Below are 25,525 nucleotides of genomic sequence, written 5' to 3' on the forward strand. Positions count from 1 at the left end.
TTGCCTGAAATTATTTATTATTTTATTTGATATTCTATGTAACTCATTGGTACTAAACCAGGGAGGAAGCTTCAGAATCATTTTCAAAATTTTATTTTGAATTCTCTGCAGAGCTTTCTTCCTGGTATTACAACAGCTAGCCCATATTGGTACAGCATACAACATGGCTGGCCTGAAAATTTGTTTGAATATCAAAAGCTTGTTTGTAAGACAAAGTTTTGATTTTCTATTAGTGGATTAGATTAGTTAAGTGGATAGAGACATTTTACATATTTGTTTCATTTGGCTTGAATGCCCTGAATGTGATTTTTGAAAGTTAAATTCTTATCAAGCATGAGCCCTAGATACTTAACTTCATCTGACCAATTTATTGGAATCCCTCTCATCGTGACAACATGTCTACTTGAAGGTTTCAAATAAAGAGCTTTTGGTTTATGTGGGAATATTATTAGTTGAGTTTTGGAAGCATTAGGAGAAATCTTCCATTTTTGCAAGTATGAAGAAAAAATATCCAAACTTTTTGCAATCGACTACAGATGACACGCAGGCTTCGACCTTTGGCGGAGAGGCCTGTGTCATCCGCAAACAAAGATTTTTGACATCCCTGAGGTAACTCAGGTAAATCAGATGTGAAAATATTGTATAATATTGGTCCCAAAATGCTGCCTTGAGGAACACCAGCTCTTACAGGAAGTCTTTCAGATCTGGAGTTCTGATAATTAACCTGAAGTGTACGATTTGACAGATAACTTTGAATTATTCTAACAATGTATGTTGGAAAATTAAAGTTTTTTAATTTTACAATCAAACCTTCATGCCAAACACTGTCGAATGCTTTTTCTATGTCTAGAAGAGCAAGACCAGTAGAATAGCCTTCAGATTTGTTGGAACGGATCAAATTTGTTACACGTAAAAGTTGATGAGTGGTCAAATGTCCATGGCGGAATCCGAACTGTTCATTGGCAAAAATTGAATTTTCGTTGATGTGTGCCATCATTCTGTTCAAAATAACCTTTTCAAAAAGTTTACTGATGGAGGAAAGCAAACTGATTGGACGATAGCTAGAAGCTTCTTTTTGTCTGGTTTTAAAATTGGAACAACCTTAGCATTTTTCCATTTGTCAGGAAAATAAGCTAATTGAAAACATTTGTTAAATATATCAACTAGAAATGATAAGCTACTTTCTGGAAGTTTCTTGATGAGGATGTAGAAAATTCCATCATCGCCAGGAGCTTTCATATTTTTGAATTTTTTAATAATAGTTCTCACTTCTTCCAAATCAGTCTCCCAGGCATTTTCGAAAACGTTCTCTTGATTGAGAATATTTTCGAACTCCTGAGTAACTTCATTTTCAATTGGACTAGTAAGTCCTAAATTAAAATTGTGCGCACTTTCAAACTGCATAGCAAGTTTTTGAGCTTTTTCGCAATTAGTTAGTAATAATTTGTTTTCCTCTTTCAATGCCGGTAGATGGATTTCTAGAAGAGGAAAAACATGTAGGGCTATCAGGGTATTGAATTGAGAAATATCCAGAAGAGCACTCATCAAATAAAATTCTGCCGTTGGAATTACTTTGAGAATTATTCCATGACCGATGTTTGGCATTAAAGTCACCAATGACAAAAAATTTTGACTTATTGCGAGTCAATTTTCGCAAGTCAGTTTCGAGCAAATTAACTTGCTGTCCAGAGCATTGAAAAGGCAAATAGGCAGCAATGAAAGTATATTTACCAAACTGTGTTTCAACAGAAACACCTGAAGTTTCAAAAACTTAAGTTTCAAATGATGAAAACAGTTGATGTTTTATACTCCTATGAATGATGATTGCAACTCCCCCACATGCCCCATCAAGTCGATCATTACGATAAACAAAAAAGTTAGGATCTCTTTTGAGTTTAGATCCAGGTTTTAAATACGTTTCGGTAATAACTGCTATATGCACGTTATTAACCGTAAGAAAATTAAACAGCTCGTCCTCTTTACCATTCAGAGAACGAGCATTCCAATTTAAAATATTTAAATTATTATTTGGATCCATTAGAAAAACGTAATCCAATAACAAATTGATTTGTAAATTTTACACCTACTTGGACTGCTTCAGTCATAGTGGTGGCTTTGAACATTGCATCAATCATTAGATTCAATTGTTCAGTTAGAAAATTAAAATCAGAGGCAGACATTTCATGTGATTTCCCGGCTCCATCCCATTACCCCGAACGCCATTACCCCGAACGCCACTACCCCGAACGCCACTACCCCGAATATGTCAGCTATTCCTTCGAAATATCTTGATGGCAATATTCTTCTCATTCTTTCTAAACAGTGCCTGTTTATCAGCTCAGTGGGCACCTTCGCCAACAATTGCCATTTTTAACACCTACCCTCCCCCTCGTACTTTTTTTGTATGGAAATTCTACATATTGTGAATGGGCTGTAACATTTTGAGGACAACCAACCACAAACTTTTTTGCTCCCTTCAGCGTTACGAAATTTGTGAATGGGCTTTAATAAAATAAACCTTTTATTGACTGAAAGGAATTCGAATCTATAACCATCAATATGGTGTTGCTTAACAGATGCGTAATCACCGGTATTTGGACTTGTTGGTGGTGTTCATATTTAAATTTGGTTTTTGAACAAATATTTTTCTTTATAATGAATATAGGTTGTGTCATAGCATCACGTTGTTACAGTGATCATTCACGTCATAACTGCAAACATTTCACCAGAAATTTGCCCTTCTTTTTTAAATAGGCTGTTCTTTCACGTTTTTGTTGGATAAGCTAGTCACTATTTTTTTCATATAGAACAGCTTTTTATAAAGGAATATATCTTAAAGGCATTCACTAAAGTGATTCCTGCTATAACTCTAATCGGAATTTTTCCCTTTCTTTTATCTTCTTGTATTAAAACAGACAGGTCTCTTATGAATTTACACACCACTTTTCTGCCATCATCATTTCTTCATTATCTTGAATCAAAAAAAATTTTTTTGTGGTTATCTCACAGAAATTCAAATTAATGATCCCACAAATCAACAAAAGTTCTTACTGTAGTGTCAATCAGAGGCCGCCAATTTTTCTAACATGTACAATAGACTGATGCAAATTTTGAAGTTTCTGCTCCCCTATGCTTAAACGATGTCAATTATGATGAAAATCATTTTTCCAAAATTTGAAGTGATTTGAAAGAAATTTGACTGTGCACAAGCCATTTGAAGTTTATATGGAAATTACTATGGAAAAGGCAAACCTTTTGTGTTCAGTCCTCTAACTGCTCGTAATAATAATCTATGGAAAAAAGAATGTACTCTTCTCGTGTGAATTCTTCCCAGCTACAACTTTGCCGAAGACCACATTTTGATTGGACGTAAGGATAATTTGCTATTATTGATAACAAAGTCTAAATCAAGCTGAAATGATCATTTAATTACTTTCAGAGCAACACTCCTTTTTTGCTGTAGAACATAGTAGCCTGGATAACTTTGATCTATTCTTCCCGCCCAGAGCACCACTGTTGCCTGCCAAGCAGTTGGTTAAGCATGCAAAATGCAAACCCACTTCATGATTATGAATAGCAGTTTATCCTGACTTCCAATCGAAATGTGGTCTTCGGCAAAGTTGTAGCTGAAAGGATTTCACATGAGAAGATTGTGTTCATTTTTCCATAAAACATCATGACGAAGAGATAAAGGGCTGAACACAAAAGGTTGGCGTTTTCCATAGTAATTTCCATATAAACTTCAAATGGCGTGTGCTCAGTCAAATTTCTTCCGAATCACTTCAAACTTTAGGAGGATGCTATTTACCATAATAAAAATCGTTTAAGCATAGGGGAGCCAAAATTTCAAAATTTGCATCACTCTAATGTACAAGTGTACAAGTGCGATAGCGGAACGGTCGTCTATTAGGTTGGTTTTTAGGCGGGTTCCATAGAACAACACTTGCAGCGACTATCTCAGGGTGAACTTCCATTACCATCGTTTACGAAACAAAATCTTTAAGAAGATCTTAATCTTAATGTCCGACACCTATAAAAATGAGTAAAGGAAGTGGCTACCGACGTCCAATAAGAGACTTTACTACATCCTAATTTTGTACATATTATAGCTATCCTTCTCATAATAAATTCACCCTTCTTTTCGAAATAGGCTGTTCTTCAGAGCGTTGCAATGTGGCTGTTTGAATCTTCCCAAAATTAGAGGACAAAACTTAGTGTGTAAAAATTGTTTGCTGAACAACTAGCTGCTTTTTTATCTTCTAATATTTGAAAAATACATTTTTGAGCCAAACTCGTGAAATACTCAAAAGGAATCGTACAATTATCTCCCCACTCTCTAACTAGAATATGTCTCAAAATGTTATCCATTCGGGGTAATGGCGTCCGGGGTAGTGACCCATTCGGGGTAGTGGCGTTCGGGGTAATGACCCATTCGGGGTAATGGCTTTCGGGGTAATGGCGTTCGGGGTAGTGGCATTCGGGGTAGTGGCGTTCGGGGTAGTGTCATAGAATCGATTTCCCATTAGAATTTCCGGTAGACGAAGAAGCGGAATTACCTGTGGCGGTAGGGTTTTTTCCATTTGATTTGAAACAAGTAGAATGGGTACTCATGGATCGAACAGGGGAGGAGTTCAAATTTCCTGCTACGATATCGGCAAAGGATTTACCGTGGGTAGATACATTCGAAATTGAAAGATTCGAACGGCTACCCGACGGATTAAAATTAGTTTGTGAATGAGCATGATTATGATCTTCCTGATGGGTATGATTCATGATCAAGCGATCGTTAACTGAAAAATGAGCATTTTTCGATACTCTACCAGGCAAATTGCGGAAACGACCGTTATCGTAACGGATATTATCTTTCATCTGCCTGGCACGAGCCTCAATGACCCTTTTGCGTGAAGGGCATTCCCAAAAGTTAGCTTTATGAGGGCCCTTGCAATTGGCGCATTCAAACTTTCTGGTATCTTCTTTCACAGGACAGACGTCCTTAGCGTGAGAAGAACCTCCGAAAATCATGCATTTAGCATCCATGCGGCAATTTTTTGTACCATGACCCCACTTTTGGCACCGACGGCACTGAGTGGGGTTCTGGTAATTTCCTCCAGGTTTCTGGAAGTGTTCCCATGTCACACGGACATCAAACATAAGTTTTGCTTTTTCTAAAGCTTTAATATTATTTAGTTCTTTTTTGTTAAAGTGAACTAAATAATATTCTTGAGAAAGCCCTTTCCGAACAATGCCAGATTGGGTTCTCTTTTTCATAATGATTACTTGGACTGGGGAAAATCCAAGTAAATCCTTTATTCCATTTTTGATCTCTTCAGGTGACTTATAGTCACTTGAAAGACCTTTCAAGACAACTTTGAACAAACGTTCAGTTTTGTCGTCATAAGTAAAAAATTTGTGCTTCTTTTCTTCAAGATGTCTGAGAAGAAGTTCACGATCTTTAATAGTTTCCGACAAAACGCGACAGTCTCCTTTCTTTGCGATTTGGAAGGAAACCTTGATTCCCCTAATGGAGTTCAAGATCTCCTGCCTAAATCCCCAAAATTAGGAACAACTGACCACGATAGGCGGCACTCTTTACTTCCTCACTTGAATCAAAGAGCCTGGGCTAGAGGCTGCTTCGATTTGGTGTTCGGAAAATTTGTCTAGAGCATCGAACTGATTGCTCATTTCGATACAATTATTCATTTCACCCTTGGAAGAAAGTTCGCATTCCGGGGAAGCGTCCTTTCTTCCATTCTTGCCACGTGTAGTGACAGTTTTAAAACCCACTTTTTTGGAAGGAAGTAGTGAATTCAGAGATTCACCCTTCCTTTTGTTAGTTGTTGATACCATGTTTAGTTAATAAACGAAAGAAGACGTGACCTTCGAGAGGTTTTTTCCCAAGACGGTGTCCAAGAAGGATTACCACCGCTAGCTTTCGCCAACGGGTCCAACGAAAAATCGAAGGCACGGGTCCAAACAAGGATCGTAAAGGGATCAATAGTAGAAAAAAATAGTACTGAAAAGTACTGTTTTAGTAGCACTGAAAAGTACCGTTTTTAATTTTAGCACTGAAAAGTACTGATTTATTGCTTTAGGTAGTTTTTAAGAAAACTTCCAAGAGCAGAGAGAATTCGTGTACGCACAGCACGAAGGTACGATGCGCACTGATTAATGTTTCGTTTGATAATCTCTTCCGGACTGCCTTTATGAACAAGGTAGGGGGAATAAACCTTGAACCAATCTTGAATAATATTACCAAGCGCATGAATATTGCTATTCCTGGCCACGCCCATCTTTACCGTGACTTGGGATAGCCTAAGGAATTGTTGATGTAGCACTTACTTTATGAGAGGCCACCGATTCAGCGACGCCCTCATAAGTGCTACGGAGGTGGAGTTTGGGAGGGGTATAAAGTCAAGTCTGGATTCGCCTGAAAAGCTGGCGATGGACCCAGGGTATTTGTTGTTTAAAGGTTTTCCATTTAATCTAGGCGCTCTAACCTACCTGGAAATAAACCGACCGGAACGCGCAAACCGTCAGCAAAAACGAGCGAAAAATAAAATCCGTAAAAAAACGAAAAATCAGTTCCGTGACAGTTAACCTAACTTATAATATTCCCACATAAACTAAAAGCTGTTTATTTCAAAACCTTCAAGTAGACATGTTATCACGATGAGAGGGGTTCCAATAAATTGGTCTGATGAAGTCAGGTATCTAGATAACAATTCAACTTTCAAAAATGACATTGAGGGCATTCAAGCTAAATGTAATAAATATATAAAATGATTTCATCCACTCATCAACAGAAAATCAAAAGTTTGTCTTTAGAACAAGCTTTGGATCTTCAAAAAACTTTTCAGGCCAGCCATGCTGTATACTGTACCAATATAGGCTGTTGTAATACCAGGAAGAAGTTACATAAAATATCCAATTCTATCCAAAACATTGGATTAAATGTCGAATAAAATTATTGATAATTTTAGACAACAATCGTTGCAATTTGCTATTGCTGCAACTCCAATCACGAAAGCTGAAAAGTCAAGCTGATGGTAAACTAACTTTCGTAGAATCACACATCATGCACCTTGAAGCATGTTCCCCAAAACCGATTGCGAACCGCTGCCCATTGATTATTGATTGCTTTAAATCCAACCTGGAACAACCACCCTCTCGAGGGGACTATTCGAAACTTTTTTCCCCCAATAATCAACCGTCGTCGTAGCCCATCCAGCCAGCCGCAAGGACCGAAACGACGGACGAGGAAGACAACGCAATATTTGAGTTTTGCTTTAGCGTTGATGTCTTCCTTTCATTTGAAACGGTTTCCAAACACAAACACAACCCATACCGTAGTATATGCAAACGGTCGGTCGCACAGTGGTTTCATTTATTGTAAGAAGCGGTCATAAATTATTTTACACAACATATGATGAAAATTTCCATTACAAATTGACAAATTAAATGAAGGGGTTAAAAGCAAAGGGGGGTAAGTGACAAAACTCTGCTTTGAGAAAAACGAGTCAAAAGTGTTTCTCTACATTTTTTTTATTCCATACAACTGTATAGAAACCGAAAAACAGGCCAAATCTCTGCGAACTATGTTATTTTGTTTTATATCCGCCGTTGTAATTGTATCTCTCTCTGTAAAGACATTTTCTGCTACCTTAGATTTGAAATCGTGAGTCATACCCTTGTTTATCGTCTTCCTATTCCTATTTTCCTATTGCCGCTAAGTGTTCCTTGAATCTAACATCGAGAGACCGCTTTGTTTAACCAACATAGACCTTGCTGCAGTGATTCCAACTGATTTTGTAAACGCAAGCCCTGTTCAGTATGTTAACTGGATTTTGTTCCACGAGAAACAGGAAAATCTTCTCTATCATTCACGAATTTACTGTAACCCTCTAATACCTAACCCTGTCTTTAAACGGGGTACTCTATGGAATTTTGTGTATTTTTTGTAATCGATTTAAGATAGTACAATATGATATTTAGATCAAAAATTAAAATTTGGGTATAAAAGGGATAACTATCTAACAGAGACCCATACAAAATATGTAGCTACATTCTTGACATTAGAGTTGATCCAAGAAAAGGTGAACGCATGAAAAACAATAAAACATGAGTTTCATTTTTTTTTGGCCTGGGAACGGTACCACTGTGAGATGGTAGAAGAAACGAGAAAAAAGCCACACCACCAATCGACGGCAACCAACAAGCACCCTCACCTCGCACGGTTTACACACGGTCAGGAAGCGCGCATAGTTTACCTTGTCGGGCTTCCATTTCCAATATTGACGGACCAGACCGGATGGACGGGAAGGAGGAGCTGCTGAGAAGACCGAACGAAAATAGGCTATGAAGCGCGTAATCCCCAAGGGTAGGATATGGTCTCGACCTCAAAGCACATGAGGGGGTGGGGGTGAGTGGGTGGATTAACGAGAGATGAATGGAAGTTTGGGGTTTGTTGTTCAATTTTGCTTTCATCGCAGTTTTAAGTCTTGGGTCGGATGGTAGATTTTAAGCACACACATAAAGCTACCACACGCAGTCTGTGGAAAAAGGAAGCCATCCGGGAAGAGGAGGGAGATGCTTTTGACTTTTCACACAGTTGATTGATTATAGGTATTGAACAATGGTCTCGATACTTGAACCTAATGTTGTCAACTTAGCGGGATATTTTTTTTTTCTTTTTGGCATAATGGCTCCAATGGAAAAAAAAGAGCCGGTATGTTAGAACTTTCTTGACCAAATTTGCTATTATGCATTCGTTTCTCGTTACCATCTTATAGTAATTACTGCAGCAACTTCTCCAGAATATTCTCTGGGATTTTTCCCAAAATTCAATTCTCTCAGGTGTTTTCTTCTCAAAAAGTTTCTCATTAACTCTTCGGATTATTTTTAAGGAATTTCTTAAGGGTTTTTTCGGAAAAGAATCTACTAATTGAAGAAAAAGTACTTCAAGTGCCATACTTTGATTTCCTTCACAAATTAAAACAAAGTTTACCATACACATCTCTCAGAGATTTTTCCAGGAATTCATCTTGAGGTTTGCATGGGAAGTATTATAATATGTTTTTTCTCGAAATTATTCCAAATATTCAGAACTTTTATAAATGATACATTGCAAACTATCTCAAAGATTTTATGTTATAATAAACCTTCTCGTACAAATTTCTGGAAGGTTTCTTAGAAAAATTACCGGAAAAATTATGAGGGGTCTCTGTCGGGGATTATTCTCAACAGTCATCGATATGGGGATGGTTATGAGAATTTCTTTAAACATTTATCCAGAATCTTTTGGTGGTTTCTTCTACTTTATAGTTTTTCCAGGATTCCACTCGAAATTTTTCCTGGGATTCTACCAGGAACTTTATCAATAATTCCTCTCCACAGATTCTACCAGAAATTCATCCTGGTGAATCCTTCAAGCTTACCTTCAGGAATTCATCTTGGCCTCATTCCTGAGATTCCTTTATAGATCGTCTACAAAATTTTCAGGATTTCCTCCACTGATTCCTACAACGATTAATCCTAAAAACAAAATCATGAAGAGATTGTTATAACAATAGAGTCCTAAAGCCCTATCCCAATTTTAGTGCCATACGCTTAAGATTAGGTCAATTTTTAAATGTTTTTCGTTTGTTTAGGTCCAAAAAACATTTTTGTTGTTTTTTTTTAGATTTTGTCACATCTCTTGGCTTAAACTCAAATTTTGGGTGTATTTTATTTTCCGTGTCCCTCCGAAATTTCAATCCCAGTGTTAAAACTAAAACCCCTGTGGTGTTTTTGTCGACTACGCGAACGTCAAATATGATCAAAATTGTCATATATGGACCCAATTTTTAAATTAAAGTTTAAATATGATATAGCCGTTATTTAAGCGGGAAAAATGCTAAAGTAGTTGCAGTAACATACTCTTTCGTGTTATTAAATACAAACAAAATTTTATTAAACATTTTAGGACCCTATTTCTTCAAAGATTCCTCTACAAGTTAGTTACTAGGATTCCATGACGCATTGCCCAGGAATCACATCACGAATTCTATGAACAACTTGTTCAGGAATTCCTCAAGATATTCATTATTAGAAATTCCCTCAGAGATTTCACCAGGACTTTTGTCAGGGCTTCCTCCTAGGATCCTTCTTAAATTCCACTAGGAGTTACATTAGAAATTTGTTCAGCGATTCTTTCTAGTAATTTTTCTACAAATTCCTCCTGAGATTTATCCAAGATGTCCCTAAGGGAGCATCAATGGTTCATCCAATGCTTCCTTTAAGAATTCCACCAAAAAAATCCAAAAATCTATTCAAAAATTCCTCCAGTAAAACTTGTCACAGTGATTCTACACAGAATTTCTCCAAGGATCCATCAAGGAATTCCTCCAGGGATTTCACCAAGAATTTTTTCAAGGATTCGACCAGGAAGCCTTTAGGGGTACCATAGGAAATACTGCAAAAGAATTTATCAAGGAATTCCTCCACGGGATTCCATTTTTTTTGAGAGGTTATCCCAGTTTATCTCCAGGGAATGTTTCTAGGGAATCTTCAATAAATTATTGTAAAAATTCCTTCAGTGTTTCCTTCAAACATTATTCCTGGTATCCCTGAAGAGATCCTACGTCCGGGGATTTCTTCAGGAATTACTATAAGAATGTACGTGAAATTCCACCGAGGATTCCTTAGAGAATTTTATCCATCGATTCCTTCCAGTATATTTGCAGGATTTTTCCAAAGAATCCACCAAGAATTACCTTAGACAATCCTTCAGGAACTTTTTCAGGGATCACTTTAAAAGTTCTTCTATAGATATATTTCGGAACTCTCGGGGAATATCTCCAGTGATTTCTTTGGTGATTCCTCCAAGGATTTCTCAACAAATTGCACCATGGATTTTTCCAGAAATTTTCCAAAAAAAAAACTTTTCTAGGTACTTTACGGATTCAGAGAAATGCTTTGTTCAATCCTTTGTGGAATATCTGGATGAATGATCTTTTGGAATTTTGTTGAAGCTTCCTGATGGAATACCTAGGGTAGATAAAGGAAGAATTTGAAGTTCAATCCTTCGTGGAATTACTGGTAGATTATGTCGCGAAAATATTGGAGATGTTTAAGGAAAAAAAAGTGCTTGAGGACTCTTTGGAATTTTTTTTAATTAATTCCCTGGAGGAATTTCTTAAATTTTCAGAAGAGAAATCCTAGTAAAACCTATAAATTATTTTCCGGTATAACCTCTGATGCATCTCTGATAGATGTTTCAGGGTGAAATCTTGCGAAACTCTGGTGATATTCCAAGTGTTAACACTGGAAGAACTCCTGGGGAAATTTCTTTAAAAAAAACTCCACTCTTGAAAATTCACAGGTGAAATAATCAAAGAAACAGGTGAAGTCTCTGAAAATATTACTGGTGGAATTTTTATGAATAATTGTGGTCGAATTCCTTGAGAAATTCATTATGGAATCTTTGGAGAACATTGTGGTGTATAGTATGTGCGTAATAAAAAATATGAAGAACAATTCATTCAGTGCATCTGTACCCGGCAAAATGAGCACGCACGCGAGCTTTTCTTCTGACAGCTGACGAAAGCGGTTTGCGTTTGAATCATTTCGAATAGGGTAACTGGGGTAAAACGCGCCCTCTAAGGAAGGAAGCGTTTTTAGCTATGAAGAACATTACTATAAGCTCTTTTTGAATCATTATCCCATAGACAAAAATGTTTTCTATCAACTGGTAGAAACAGCCATCTATTTTCATTTTTCTGGAGTTAATAAATCAATTTTTATAAAATGCTTGCTTATCTGCCTTTTTATTTTTTGCGGGGTAAAACGCGTTACTTGAGCTCGGCGTTAGCCGTACGCGCGTGCGCATGCGCAATCATGCTTGCATATACGTTGCATACATAAGGGCGTTTGATCAGATGTTATTTTCCAATTATTCGAAAAATGTGCATTTGTAAGGTTCAAATCGGCACATAACTACAATTTGGCATTACGTTTGCTGGAATTTGATTTCAAACTGCACGGAGAAATATTTTTACCTAATTTTTGAGTTTACTTTACCCAAAATTAAGTATATCAATTATAGTTTCAATTCAAAATCTCTCGGGTTTCTCTTTCTCCCACACGAATGTTGTCAAAAATAGAGAGAGCTGCATCTACCCAATGGGGGTACTTTGGCCCAAAAAGCCAAATTTGAGTAAATGTAACTTTTCTTATGTTTGGGTCGAAAGAACCCAATTTTGCGTTAAATCAACCCATCCTTGGTTGTGTTGATGAAGTGAGGATGAGTAAAGCGTAAAATGAAACGCTCAATCACGCATACTTTTAACACTTCAGTCGTCGCGCTGTTGTATTTTGTGCAACACCGTTGAAAAAACCTCGCTTTTCGTTCACAACAGCAGCGCGGTGGTTCTGACGGTGGCAAACAGCGCGACGACTGGAAGGTTGAGCATCGTTATTGAGCTTGCTTTATGGACAGAATGAAAGAGGATGCTTGAATGGAAGAGTGAGTGAGAAAGGAATAATAATTGGAATGTGTCGCGCGGATGGCATGATGATCGATTCAATCCAAATCCAATCCAAATCCAATCCAAATCCAATCCAAATCCAATCCAAATCCAATCCAAATCCAATCCAAATCCAATCCAAATCCAATCCAAATCCAATCCAAATCCAATCCAATCCAAATCCAATCCAAATCCAATCCAAATCCAATCCAAATCCAATCCAAATCCAATCCAAATCCAATCCAAATCCAATCCAAATCCAATCCAAATCCAATCCAAATCCAATCCAAATCCAATCCAAATCCAATCCAAATCCAATCCAAATCCAATCCAAATCCAATCCAAATCCAATCCAAATCCAATCCAAATCCAATCCAAATCCAATCCAAATCCAATCCAAATCCAATCCAAATCCAATCCAAATCCAATCCAAATCCAATCCAAATCCAATCCAAATCCAATCCAAATCCAATCCAAATCCAATCCAAATCCAATCCAAATCCAATCCAAATCCAATCCAAATCCAATCCAAATCCAATCCAAATCCAATCCAAATCCAATCCAAATCCAATCCAAATCCAATCCAAATCCAATCCAAATCCAATCCAAATCCAATCCAAATCCAATCCAAATCCAATCCAAATCCAATCCAAATCCAATCCAAATCCAATCCAAATCCAATCCAAATCCAATCCAATCCAATCCAATCCAAATCCAATCCAAATCCAATCCAAATCCAATCCAAATCCAATCCAAATCCAATCCAAATCCAATCCAAATCCAATCCAAATCCAATCCAAATCCAATCCAAATCCTATCCAAATCCTATCCAAATCCTATCCAAATCCAATCCAAATCCAATCCAAATCCAATCCAAATCCACGAACATCTTGGCGGAATCCATGAAGGATTTTTTCCAGCAAGTTTTGGATGAACCTTTGGAGGATTTTTTTATATCCCGGTAAAATCCCCGGAAAAATATGAGTTTCTAAAAGAATTTCTAGTGAAATCCTTTTGAAAATTTCAGCTGAAATCCTTGAAGGTGTTCCCAATCGTAATCCAGGAGAAATACCTTGGCGAATTCCAGATGAAATCCATGAAGATTCCCTAATTGCTGGAACAAAATTCATAAGAAAATGCAGGATGAATCCTTGGAGGAATTCCTGATAACCCCTAAGAATCCCTGGAGATATTCCGCCAGAAATTTCTTGAAAAATTCCGGGAGGAATCCCTTGAGAAATTACAGGATTAACTCCATAAGGAATTCTTTGATGAATTCCGTGAGGAATACCATAAAAAATCCGAAAGAGATTCCCTTGATGAATTCCGGTAGTGAAATCCTTTTAAGAAATTTCTGGTAAACCCCCTGGAGGACTTCTTGATAAACATCGAGAATTCTTGGAGATATTGCGGGTGGAATTCCGAGCGGAACCCCTCAAAAAATTCCGAGATCAATTTCCTTGAGGAATTTCGGAAGGCATCCCTTGACTGATTCCGGATGAAATACCTTGAGGAATTCCGGGAGGAATCCTATAAGGAATTCCGGCAGGATTTTCTTGAAGAATTTCTGGTGAAATCGCTTGAAGAGTTTCCGAGAGAAACCCCTGAAAGAAAATTCTGGTAGAATCCCTTATAAATTCCGAGAGTAATTCGTAATAAATAGCCTGATGGCATCCAGAATAACCCTAGAAGAAACCCTGAAGGAACCTTTAAAAGAATTCCTGAAGGAATTTCTGATGATAGATGTTCATGATGGAATCCCAGGAGGATTTCATAATGAAATTTTAGAAGTAATTTGGAATACCTCGAGGAACCCCTGATATAATCTCTAGAGGAATTCCAGGCACAATCTCCGAAGGAACGCCTGATAGAATCCCTGGAGGAACGTCTGAAATAACCCCTATAGGAATTACAGCTTAAATCTCTGGAAGAACTTCTGATGCAATCCCTAGAAGAACTTCTGATGTAATCTCTGAAGAAACTCCTATTGGAATCTCTGAAAAAATCCCAATGGAATCCTTGAGGAACATCTGATAAAATCCCTGAAGAAGTTTTTAATTGGATCCCTAAAGAAACCCCTGATGGAATTCCTGGAGGAATTTCTGATGAAATTACTAGAGGATGGAATCCCAAAAAGGGTTCCAGGTGGAATCCCCGATCCCTAGAAGAAATCCTGATGGAACCCCTGGAGGAATACCTGATGGTGTCTTTGGAAGAATCATTGATAGAAACTGATGGAATCATTGAAGGAACTCCTGATAGAAGCCCTAGAGGAATTTCAGGTGAAACTTCTGATGGAATCTCTGGAGAAATTCCTGATAAGATTCCTGATGGAACTCTTGAGAGAATCTCTAGAGGAAATCCTTGTGATATCCCTAAAAGAAATCCTGATGAAATTCGTTGAGGAACTCCTGATGTAATATCTTGAGGAACTCTTCATATGATCTCTGGAGGAATTTCAAGTGGAATCTCCGAAGATACTCTTGATGAACTCCTGATGAAAAATCCCTTGATCCCTTGAAGTCCCAAAAGAACTACTGATAGAATCCCTATAGAAACTCCTAATGGAATCCCTTGAGGAACATCTGATGGATTCTCTAAAGGAATTCCTAAAGATATTCTTGAAGGAACTCCTGATGGTATCTTTGAAGGAGCTCCCAATGTTATCCCTAGAAGATCTCCTGATGGAAACTCTAGAAGAATTCCTGATAGAATCTCTGGAGGAGTTCCAGGTGTGATCTCTAAAGGAACTTCTAATGGAATCTTTGGAGAAATACTAGATAGAATCCCTGAAGGAACATCTTATGGAATTCATAGAGGAACTTCTGAAAGAACCCCTGTTTCAGGTGGAATCCACAAAGGAACTCATGATCCCTGGAAGAAATTTGGATTGAGTTCCTGGTGGATTCTTTACAATAACTTCTGACGGAAAGTTTTGAAGTTCTCCTGATGGAATCCCTGGTAGAACTTTAAAAGTAATCCCTAGAGAAACTCCTGATGGAATTCCTTGAGGAACTTCTGATGGAAGCCCGTGAGAAATTTCTGGTGAACTTTCGAAATGAATTTCTAAAGGAATCCAACAGGTGATTCTGGTTAAATCACTGGACAAAATCCTAATTAAATTTCTGGAGGAACATCTGGTGGAAGCATATAGGTATTACCGATGCAATTTGCACACGGTCAAACATAGCACCAACATGAGCACCAACCTTATATATATGTTGAGTGATTTTAGTAGAATTTCAATAAAATGCTTTGTAGAAGGATTGGTCGACTTCTTTGCAAATTTCTTGAATCAAATTCATGAGAAATCCTTGGAGGCATCTTCAGAGCAATTACTGAGGAACTGAATTTTATAAACCTTCTTGAAGAGTCCTTGGACGAAGCTTTTAAGTAAATACTTTAAGTTTTTCTTTACAAATTTCAGTGGAATCTCTGCAGACACCTCGAGTAAAAAATCTCTGGTGAAAGAGCAGTTACAAATGAAATCCCAGTCGAATTATTCTTAGGCTTCCGAAGTAGTTTCTATGAGAAATTCTAGCGAAATTCCTCAAAAATCCGCTGGATGATTTTTAACGAATTTCGAAGGTGTTGGATGACAAATTCCTGAAGAAATCTTTAAATAAGTTACAAAGGAACATAATAGAAATAAAAATCAGTAGAAATAATTTTAGTCAAATTTGGACCACCGCCTGAAGAAGTTCTCAAATGAAGAATGTATTAAGAAATCCTTGAAAGAGCTCTTAAGGAACCCATAGTGGAATTTCTTAAGGAACTGCGAAAGAAAACCCAAAGGAAATTGTAAAGAAATTTTAAAAAATATTAACATCGCGCTAACTTACTTTTGGTCTGAGGCTTGTAACAGATGTCTAAAAATGTGTGCCATCTTGTTCATAAGTTCAACGACTTTAAAATTTGTGAGAATTTTAAGTATTATTAGCTATTGTTAACAATGTTCATATCTTCTTTCAGACTCCTGTGCGAACCAGTCAACCAGGATCCCTCATTCCATCTCGAGTATCGTGGACCCGTGGTAATGAAAGGTAAACCAGAACCGATGGAATGCTGGTTCCTCACTCGGAAGGTAACCAACAGCAGCAACGGACAGCCACCTCCTGGAAATTCCACTCCAAAAAGTGTAAAAACATAAAAAAAACTTAATCAACAACTTTCCACAAAGTATGTGAGAATAATACTCAAGAATTCAACAAAAATGTAGAGAAACTAACTAAACTAACAAAGTGAAACAGTGAGATTCAACTAAGATTCTATATTAACATGACAATTTTCAAAAGAAATCAACAGTTGTAGTGAGAACTCAGTAGATTTCTATCGAACAGTAGGACCGAATATTAGAAGAACAAAACTAAAAGAAGAGAGCATAATATTTATTACACTAGCTCTTGAAGGTTGAAAGGCTTGAAGGCCAAACAAATATGTCGAAACCTGATTGCTTTGCAAACTAATAAAACCAAAACTGCAACTAGCAATTGTCATTTTCTCCTTCAATAATGTAAAGAAAAATAATCGTAGCGAAACAGAGACAATGTCCAAACTCTTGTAGATTCTTCAATCTGAACATTGAAAACCTGATCAAAGCTATTTCTAAATGAATAAAATGTAGTGTGAATAAAACAATTGTTACAGGATATTTTCATTGATTACTGTTAAGTGCAGCCAAAGTAGGTTTTGTATTGTCTTTTTATTTGAATGAATACTTTTGTAACGCGCGATTCAGATTTTTTATTGAACCTATTAACAGTAATCCTATTCCTATGAGTAAAACAAATCACCCAAGGTGTCGTTTAGATGAGATGAATAATTTTATTGTAATATAATAAGCACTGCTGATGAATTGATATCCTAAAACCTAAACTCAAAGAATAAAAAGGGGCGAAACCCGTATTTACGAAAACAAATGATATGTCCAACAAATAGGTAAAGCTCACACAAACAAACTCTAACTAAAATAATAATCAAAATAAAAAACAGAACAATGAGTGGATACATAACAGAAACAGGTGGATTTGAGCGGATCAAACATAACTCAAGCAAACAGGAATACATATGATGTGAACTAATCGGATGGAAGGTGTTTTATTATTGGGAGAGAAATCATTCCCTGATCGATCCACAAGATTGAAGCAAATTCTGGATTTGATGGGCTCGATTAACATTATGCTTTGTTAAAAGAGAGTCAGAATCATGACACGAATCTCCAAACTGGAAATACTATCTTCTTTCTGGCGTTACGTCCCCACTGGGACAGAGCCTGCTTCTCAGCTTAGTGTTCTTATGAGCACTTCTACAGTTGTTAACTGAGAGCTTACTATGCCAATGACTATTTTTGCATGCGTATATCGTGTGGCAGGTACGATGATACTTTATGCCCTGGGAAGTCGAGAAAATTTCCAACCCGAAAAGATCCTCGACCGGTGGGATTCGAACCCACAACCCTCAGCTTGGTCTTGCTGAATAGCTGCGCGTTTACCGCTACGGCTATCTGGAAATACTATACTGTCCATTAATATTTCAAGTGACTCAAACGATTTTTTTGATACTACAGTATCTCAAATTAAAAGACTATCGTCCTTTATGGTATACGAAGTCTTCAAAAGGAACTGGCGGAATTCCGATCTGACGAGACTTGAGAAACCATACAGAAATGGTTGAAATATGTGTAATTTAACTGGATGAGAGTCATTCAAGTTTTCTCGCAAGACTTCCCAAAAAGCTCTTCGATGTGCTAGCAAAAACTTTTGTACAAATGTTTTCAGTTTGAGTGGAGTCAGTCGGTTGAACAAAATCCTTGCTAAATCTAAGGATTTCCAAGTGACTAGAGTTCGTTTGCCTAATGATGTCTGTACTTCTTCTAATAATTTTCCACCATCATAACATCTCTGAAAGAGCCAAATATCTTTTCATGCAGTTACCACGTCTCTGGTTTCGGATTCACAATATCGTAATCACATAATCGATTCAATTAACACAACACTTTGTCAAGCTGTTCTATATTGTATGATACACTGATGGCTTCCTTCTAATAGTTAGTACTGGTGCTGATGTATATTACTTCTTCTTCGCATTACGTCCTTATTGGGACAGAGTCTGCCTCTCAGCTTAGTGTTCTTATGAGCACTTCCACAGTTATTAACTGAGAGCTTTCTTTGCCAAAGTTGCCATTTTAGCATTCGTATATCGTGTGGCAGGTACGATGATACTCTATGCCCAGGGAAGTCAAGGAAATTTCCATTACGAAAAGATCCTGGCCCAACCGGGAGTCGAACCAAAATACCTTCAGCATGGCTGTAGCCGTGGACTCTAACCACTCGGCTAAGGGTGGCCCCACTGATGTATATTAACGTGAGTTAAATCTGCACTATCCTGAATGCCGCCTACAAAGTGCTATCCCAGATTATCTTCCGGTCTATCACCAATAACAAACGAGTTTGTGGGAAGTTATCAAGCTGGTTTCATCAACGGCCGCTCGTCAACGGACCAAATCTTCACTGTACGGCAGATCCTCCAGAAATGCCGTGAATTCCAAGTCCCAACGGGATTCATCGATTTCCAAGCGGCTTATGATAGCATCGACCGCGAAGAGCTATGGAAAATCATGGACGAGTACAGCTTTCCCGGGAAGCTCACAAGACTAATAAGAGCAACGATGGACGGTGTGCAGAATAGCGTGAAGATTTTGGGCGAACATTCCAGTTCGTTCGAATCCCGCCGGGGACTTCGACAGGATGATGGACTTTCGTGCCTGCTGTTCAACATCGCGCTAGAAGGTATCATGCGGAGAGCCGGGTTCAACAACCGAGGTACAAGATTCACAAGATCCAGCCAATTTGTTTGCTTCGCGGATATTGTCGGCAGAACATTTGCAACGGTGGCAGACCTGTACACCCGCCTAAAACGTGAAGCGACATAAGTCGGCCTGGTGGTGAATGCGTCAAGAACAAAGTACATGGTGATAGGCGGAACCGAGCGCGACAGAGCTCGCCTGGGAAGCAGTGTTACGATAAACGGGGATGCTTTTGAGGTGGTTGATGATTTCGTCTACCTCGGATCCTTGTTAACGGCTGATAACAACGTTAGTCGTGAAATACGGAGACGCATCATCAGTGGAAGTCGTGCCTACTATGGGCTCCAGAAGAAGACTTTTGCTTAATGCTATAAACTTTGTTCTTCTGAAGACTAGCGTTTGAAATGAAGCTATCATTTCTTTAGAGAAACATGAATAAATTACTCACAAATAACCAACAAATTTACTGGTATAAAATACATATAGGGTCGATGAATCCGCAAATATTCGAATAAATCGAAGTATAAAGCCAGTGGCATTGTGTTTACGTCTGAGAGCTTTTTATAACGGTTTTGTTAAAAAAAAAACACAAAAAATACGAAAACAATTTTTTTTTGTGTTTATTGTCGCTTGTGCTACTATAGCCTATAAGGCGGCATCCATTTATTACGTAACGCTAAAATTTTCGACCCCCTCCCCCCCGTCCATAACACTTTTTGTATGATTTTTTTTTTGTATGAGCCGTAACGCTTGAGCCTACTCCCCCCTCCCCCTAGAGCGTTACGTAATTTGTGAACGGCGCCTAATACAAATCAAAACCGTGTTTTTACAAAACTTTTACATTTTTGCTTTAAAAAGTGGATCAAAAGCTTTTGATTGATATAAAAAAGGTTCTAATTTAATTAATTATTTTGTTTTATGAAAAATAGTTTTTCTTAGTATTGCTACTATAGGAACAATAGGTTACCTATAGATGCAAGGGAGCTTAAATTATAAGCAAAACTATATTTCGATCATTTTTTTTTGACAAAATCGAGTTGTGTATCAATGGAACTTAGGTAAATGGTTCCTGAGCTCCATGTTAAAAATGTTTTGCAACGATTTGTAGCAAAACGGCCGTAAAAAGCTACTAGTGCGACTATAGAGGACTGTCTACTAAGGGAACACCGATCGTACACGAAATACGAATAATTTGAAAAATAAAATTCCCCCAAATTTGCTTTATTTTCACGTTTTTTAGAATTTCCCGGGATTTCCCGGGAAATGGTAACTTTATTTCCCGTTTCCCGGGAAATCAAATCCCGGGAAATTTGAAAACTCTACGTGTAACTTGCTTTATCTCGTTAGTAACTTTTCATCAATTCGAATGTGCTTAGAAGCTCTTACAAAAATGTTGTTTTCATGTTACTACAAAAATTTCTATTCAAATAACTACAGGTACCCTTCAAGAAAAAGTTTGACGCATATCCATGATTTAATATGAACATAAATAGTCAGATTCACTGTGCCGACTTGGGTTTGAAGACAATTAAAAAAATCACGAAGATTAGGTCGTTCTCTGATGCATAAAATGACAGACAAAAAACTGAAGAACTTTTGAAGTATTTTGAAAAGAAACAGGGACAACCGTACCTGTTATTGTAAAGATTCAGATATTTCTAAAAAAAGCTCTATTCCAAAGTGAATCATGGAATCATACCCTTCTGGTGCTTTTCATGACAAATGTTTAGAAAATTATTGGATGTGCCCTTGATGAAATTGTAGATGGTAGATTCCTGGACAAATCCGTAAAACGGGGTAACTTTGATAGTTTTTTCGAAGAAAACTTCAATATTTATGCATTCGGTATCAAAGAATTATATTTTATATTTTTAAAACAAGTACTGACATCCTAGCTATCGATTGCACTTGATAGATTGCCAAAAGATTTATTCTGAACGGATATATAATTTTTCATATAATCGAGTGTCGGTTTTCTGTTTTGGGGTAACTATGATAATGGAGTATAAATCGAACAAGATTGAATGAATCACGGAACATTTATAGGGCATTGCATACCTCTAGGCGTTTAACGCTATATGGAAATTTCTGACTTAGATTACAAAAATTGTCCCAGTTTGTAAAAATGGTTTTCGCTAAGAGATTTGAGACCGAATTCATGTTCTACTATAACTAGGCTATCATGGGTAAGTGACGAACTCATTATGACTTTATCAAATAGTGGTCGTAGAACAGATTGTTTGTAAGCGTTGCAAAAATGCTAAAATCTTGTAAATTTTTAATATTTGCATAAAAATCCTCAAATGCACTTGATTTTAACGAAAATAGCTTTGACATGAAGTGTCATAGTAATACTCTTTACTTTTGCATTCGTTTTCCTTAACTGATTGACAGAAACTTCGATATTTCGTTTACTTTGTTGGGGGTCTCGCACTATCAAAGTTACCCGCATTGTCAAAGTTACCCCGTTTTACGGTACTAAGTTTACCGCGGAATCCATGAAAGTATATTAAAGGAGCTCATTTTATAAGCTGAGCAGATCTTGTTACCTCATCTCCCAAGTAACCGTACAACTGTATATAGTTGCATTAATATCACTTTATATGCTACTATAAAATATGGCATATAAAGTCATACTGCATTACATGTCTCATTAATGCAGTATTAAAGTGGAAAAGCGCGCTATTAAAGTGTAAATACGGCTACATTTCCTAGCTCTATGTTGGCAATTGCTAAAGTATAGTTACTGTCTGTACCGTATAAAAGCTTTAGCCGAAGTGTTTTTAATGCATGAAGGAAACCACTATTTTAAGATCAAAAATAGAAACACAAAAATATTAAATAATACAATATTGTATATTTTTGTTCGTTGGATGCCAGGGTCAACGTTGCTTGCGAACTTATTAGTCTGTTTATTTTTTTTGTATATATTATTGGTGGGATTTGAACCCAAATTTAGTGAGATGTTTTCGATGACTCGTCGCGCCTATCCTCCGGACCATGAATGCTACATGTCTTGGTCGGGAAATTGTGCAACTTCAAGCAGCGCCCTTTCGTTGCCGGTGGCAAATACGGTTTCACTCCAAGTTGAACCATCACAAGTGTGTTAAGCTCCCTCAAAGTGTGATAGCAGGGATACGTCGAATCATGATGATGTTTTTAGTGCACTTATTCCTTGTGGTTCAAGGAACAAGTGCACCGAATACGTTGAGATGATCCGTTGCAAGCGTGCACTCTTATCACACTTTTTCTGCACTCTACAAATTTCGTGATAGTTCAATTTGGGGTGAAGTGCGTAGCGGAATTTGGGGCAAGTGTGCCACCCCTGATTTTTGTAAAAACTACAAACTATATTTTTTATTTGAGCTTACCAATATGTTCCCTTATAGTTCATAATACAATGGTCAAAATATGACGCAAATTGCTCTATTTTTCACGTATTTACATCAACTTTTGTGAAAACCATAATATTTCAGTGATTTTTTATAAGATTTCGTTGTTTCTAAATAGCATGGTGAGAGGTAAATTAATAATGAATTTTTCAAACGTACTGTACATTGTGAAGCTATACAAATGTGTAAGTAATTGTGGCATTTGAACGAAAAAAAATATTTAGTTTTACATACAAAATCCATTTTGGTTGAAATCTATACTTTTCGGGGCAAGTGTGCCAAACATATCAAACATCATCAACAAAATCATAATAATGAACCAAAATGAGGCACCAGTAGTGGTTTTTGACGTGTAGAAAAGGAATAGCGAACATTTTTGCTCCCACAATGATTTTTTTCTCCAAATATTCGATAATAATATGGTTTTAGGCGCTTTATTTTCATCAACATTTTACCGTTATTTAGTGCTGATCTACTGTAATATTATACAGATCCTCCATAATGAAAGAGTAATTTATATATCGCATTGAATGGAGACAAAAAAAACGATTTTAGTTATTCGAATTGACTAGTAGAGAGTTCCACATGTGATGAACCTTGTTATAAAGCATCCCCTCATGACGGTAAACCTAAAAATATTTTTCAAATTATCAATTAGGCTCTGCTTTGTTAGCAATATTAACAGGAAATAATGAAAATTTCATTACAAGTAGAATTACATGAATGTTCATTCGATGGCCGTCTTGCCCCATAAGGGTGGCACACTTGCCCCATAGTGTTGAAAATATGGGTATTTTGGATGATATTTGAGGAGCTCCAAAACTAATACTTTTTGAACTTATTTTCTTTTTAAATTGCACAGTGCTTATGAAAAGATGTGAAACTAACATCGTGAGGCTGAATTGGCGGGTTTTTTAAGCTTTAGACAAAGTTAGAGAACAATTTGCTTAAGGTGGCACACTTGCCCCAAATCCCGCTAATAAGTTGGTGAACACGACTATTGCACTTCCAAGTTTACCGCGCTGTCGCTCTTTTGCTGAGATTTTGTTTTGTTGTTTTTGGGGGGCTAAAACGGTTGCTCATCTTCACGCTTTATGTATCGTTTTAGCATCTTGCCACATTGAATCGGTGATAGGCGTGTGGTGTACGCACGGGCCTTTCGATCGTAAGGTTTTTGGTTCAATTCCAGGTTGATGCAACTTTTTTTTTGTTTTCAAATTCTGGTTTCTCATAAGACAAATCTACGAATTTCAACCAGATTTCTTGTGCTGAGTTTTCATAAGAGATATTTAAGTATTTCTATAGTATTTTTGCCTGAGTATATGAAGGATCGACGATAGATACTGCATTGAAGTCTTGCCGTTTTCCTTGCGATGAAGCATTGAGTAAGATGATGCAATGAAACATTGAGCGGTGACCGTATATCACCCATTACTGCACATTTCATTGCTACAATAAAGCAATGCTACATTGCATTCATAAAATGGAATTAAAGCATTATTGCACGCATATTGCAGAATAAAAGCAATGATGCACTGCACTCGTTAAATTAAAGTTAAAATACGGTAATACCTTAATGCTTGTGGCTACTTGGGCTGTACTCACTGTAGATTTAAGTACCGTTAAATGGGGTGTTAAGGGACGAAACAAAAAATTCAACTTAAATTTCAAGCAACTTCTAGTATGTCAATAATTGAAAACAGAAATACAGTTCTACCATTCTCCCGGCGTGTATATCAAAAGCTAATTACAATGACGACGATCCTATGGCAGATTTCTGAGATAATCATGAAAATGTGTGATTTCTGGCGGAAATGCAAAATGAGGTGTTAAGCTTTGTAAATAAAACTATATTTTATCAAGAGCAAAACATTATTATTTTGGTCAATATCGTTCATGTGCCCTTCAATTCTAAAGGTCTCGTTCAATATAAAGTTGATATTACTTCAATATACCTAATTTAAGTTGGAGCTCCTGAAAACGTTAACCATTTTATTTTAACTGCTAAATCTCTAATACATATAGATTCCATTTGGAAGCAAGCTATCAGTGCGTCGCACAATTGCCTTGAAAAGATTTTTTATTCTTATATGCGACAGGATCATAACCTAAAAATTTGCAGTATTCAAACACTAGAACAGTGCTGAGCAACCTTTTGAATGACTTGTAATAAGTAGGATAATTTCAACAAGTGTTATGTTTGAATGTGCCTTTCAAATAAACACCATAAATACATGTAACACCCAGTGGCACAATCGAAAAAAAAAACATAGCGAAAAGTTTTCAATATAGATCGGAAATCGCACACACTATATAAAATGTGCTCAATGCTCGACAACAGTTAACATATGATCACGATTATTATTGTTTATCTTGGACCTAGGTAGTGCTTAAAATAATCAATAGCTCCAAACCATCTCATATAAGATAGTCATTCCTATTCCCAAACTTTTCATCAAGTGATCTAACAAATTTTGAAAATATTATCTGTAACACCCGTAGAAAACTGGAAAGACCTTCTAGGATCTTCTGGAAAGATCTTCTAGGACAGATCCTGCTTCTCAGTTTATTGCTCTGATGAGCACTTCAACAGTTATTAACTGAGATCTTTCTTTACCAAAGTTGCCATTTTCGCATTCGAATATCGTGTGGCAGGTACGATTATACTCTATGCCCAAGGAAGTTAAGGAAATTTTCATTACGAAAAGATCCTGGACCGACCGGGAATCGAACCCAGACACCTTCAGCATGGGTTTGCTTGGTAGCCGCGGACTCTAACCACTTGGCTAAGGAGGTTTTGGAAAGATATTTATTATACTGGCCCA

The 25,525-nt window shown here is 37.1% G+C and overlaps 1 protein-coding gene across 1 annotated transcript in view; it reads left to right on the plus strand.

The window, feature by feature from the left end:
- LOC5567617 (guanylate cyclase soluble subunit beta-1) overlaps positions 1-17,589 on the plus strand; it is a 193,484-nt gene extending 175,895 nt beyond the window's left edge. The window contains 1 exon segment of the mRNA XM_021840496.1: positions 16,476-17,589. Coding sequence (XP_021696188.1) covers positions 16,476-16,653 — 178 coding nt within the window. The 3' untranslated portion in view covers positions 16,654-17,589.
- Positions 17,590-25,525: the final 7,936 nt, after the last annotated feature.

The sequence above is a fragment of the Aedes aegypti genome, chromosome 1 (genome assembly GCF_002204515.2).
Source record: "Aedes aegypti strain LVP_AGWG chromosome 1, AaegL5.0 Primary Assembly, whole genome shotgun sequence".
NCBI lineage: Eukaryota > Metazoa > Arthropoda > Insecta > Diptera > Culicidae > Aedes > Aedes aegypti.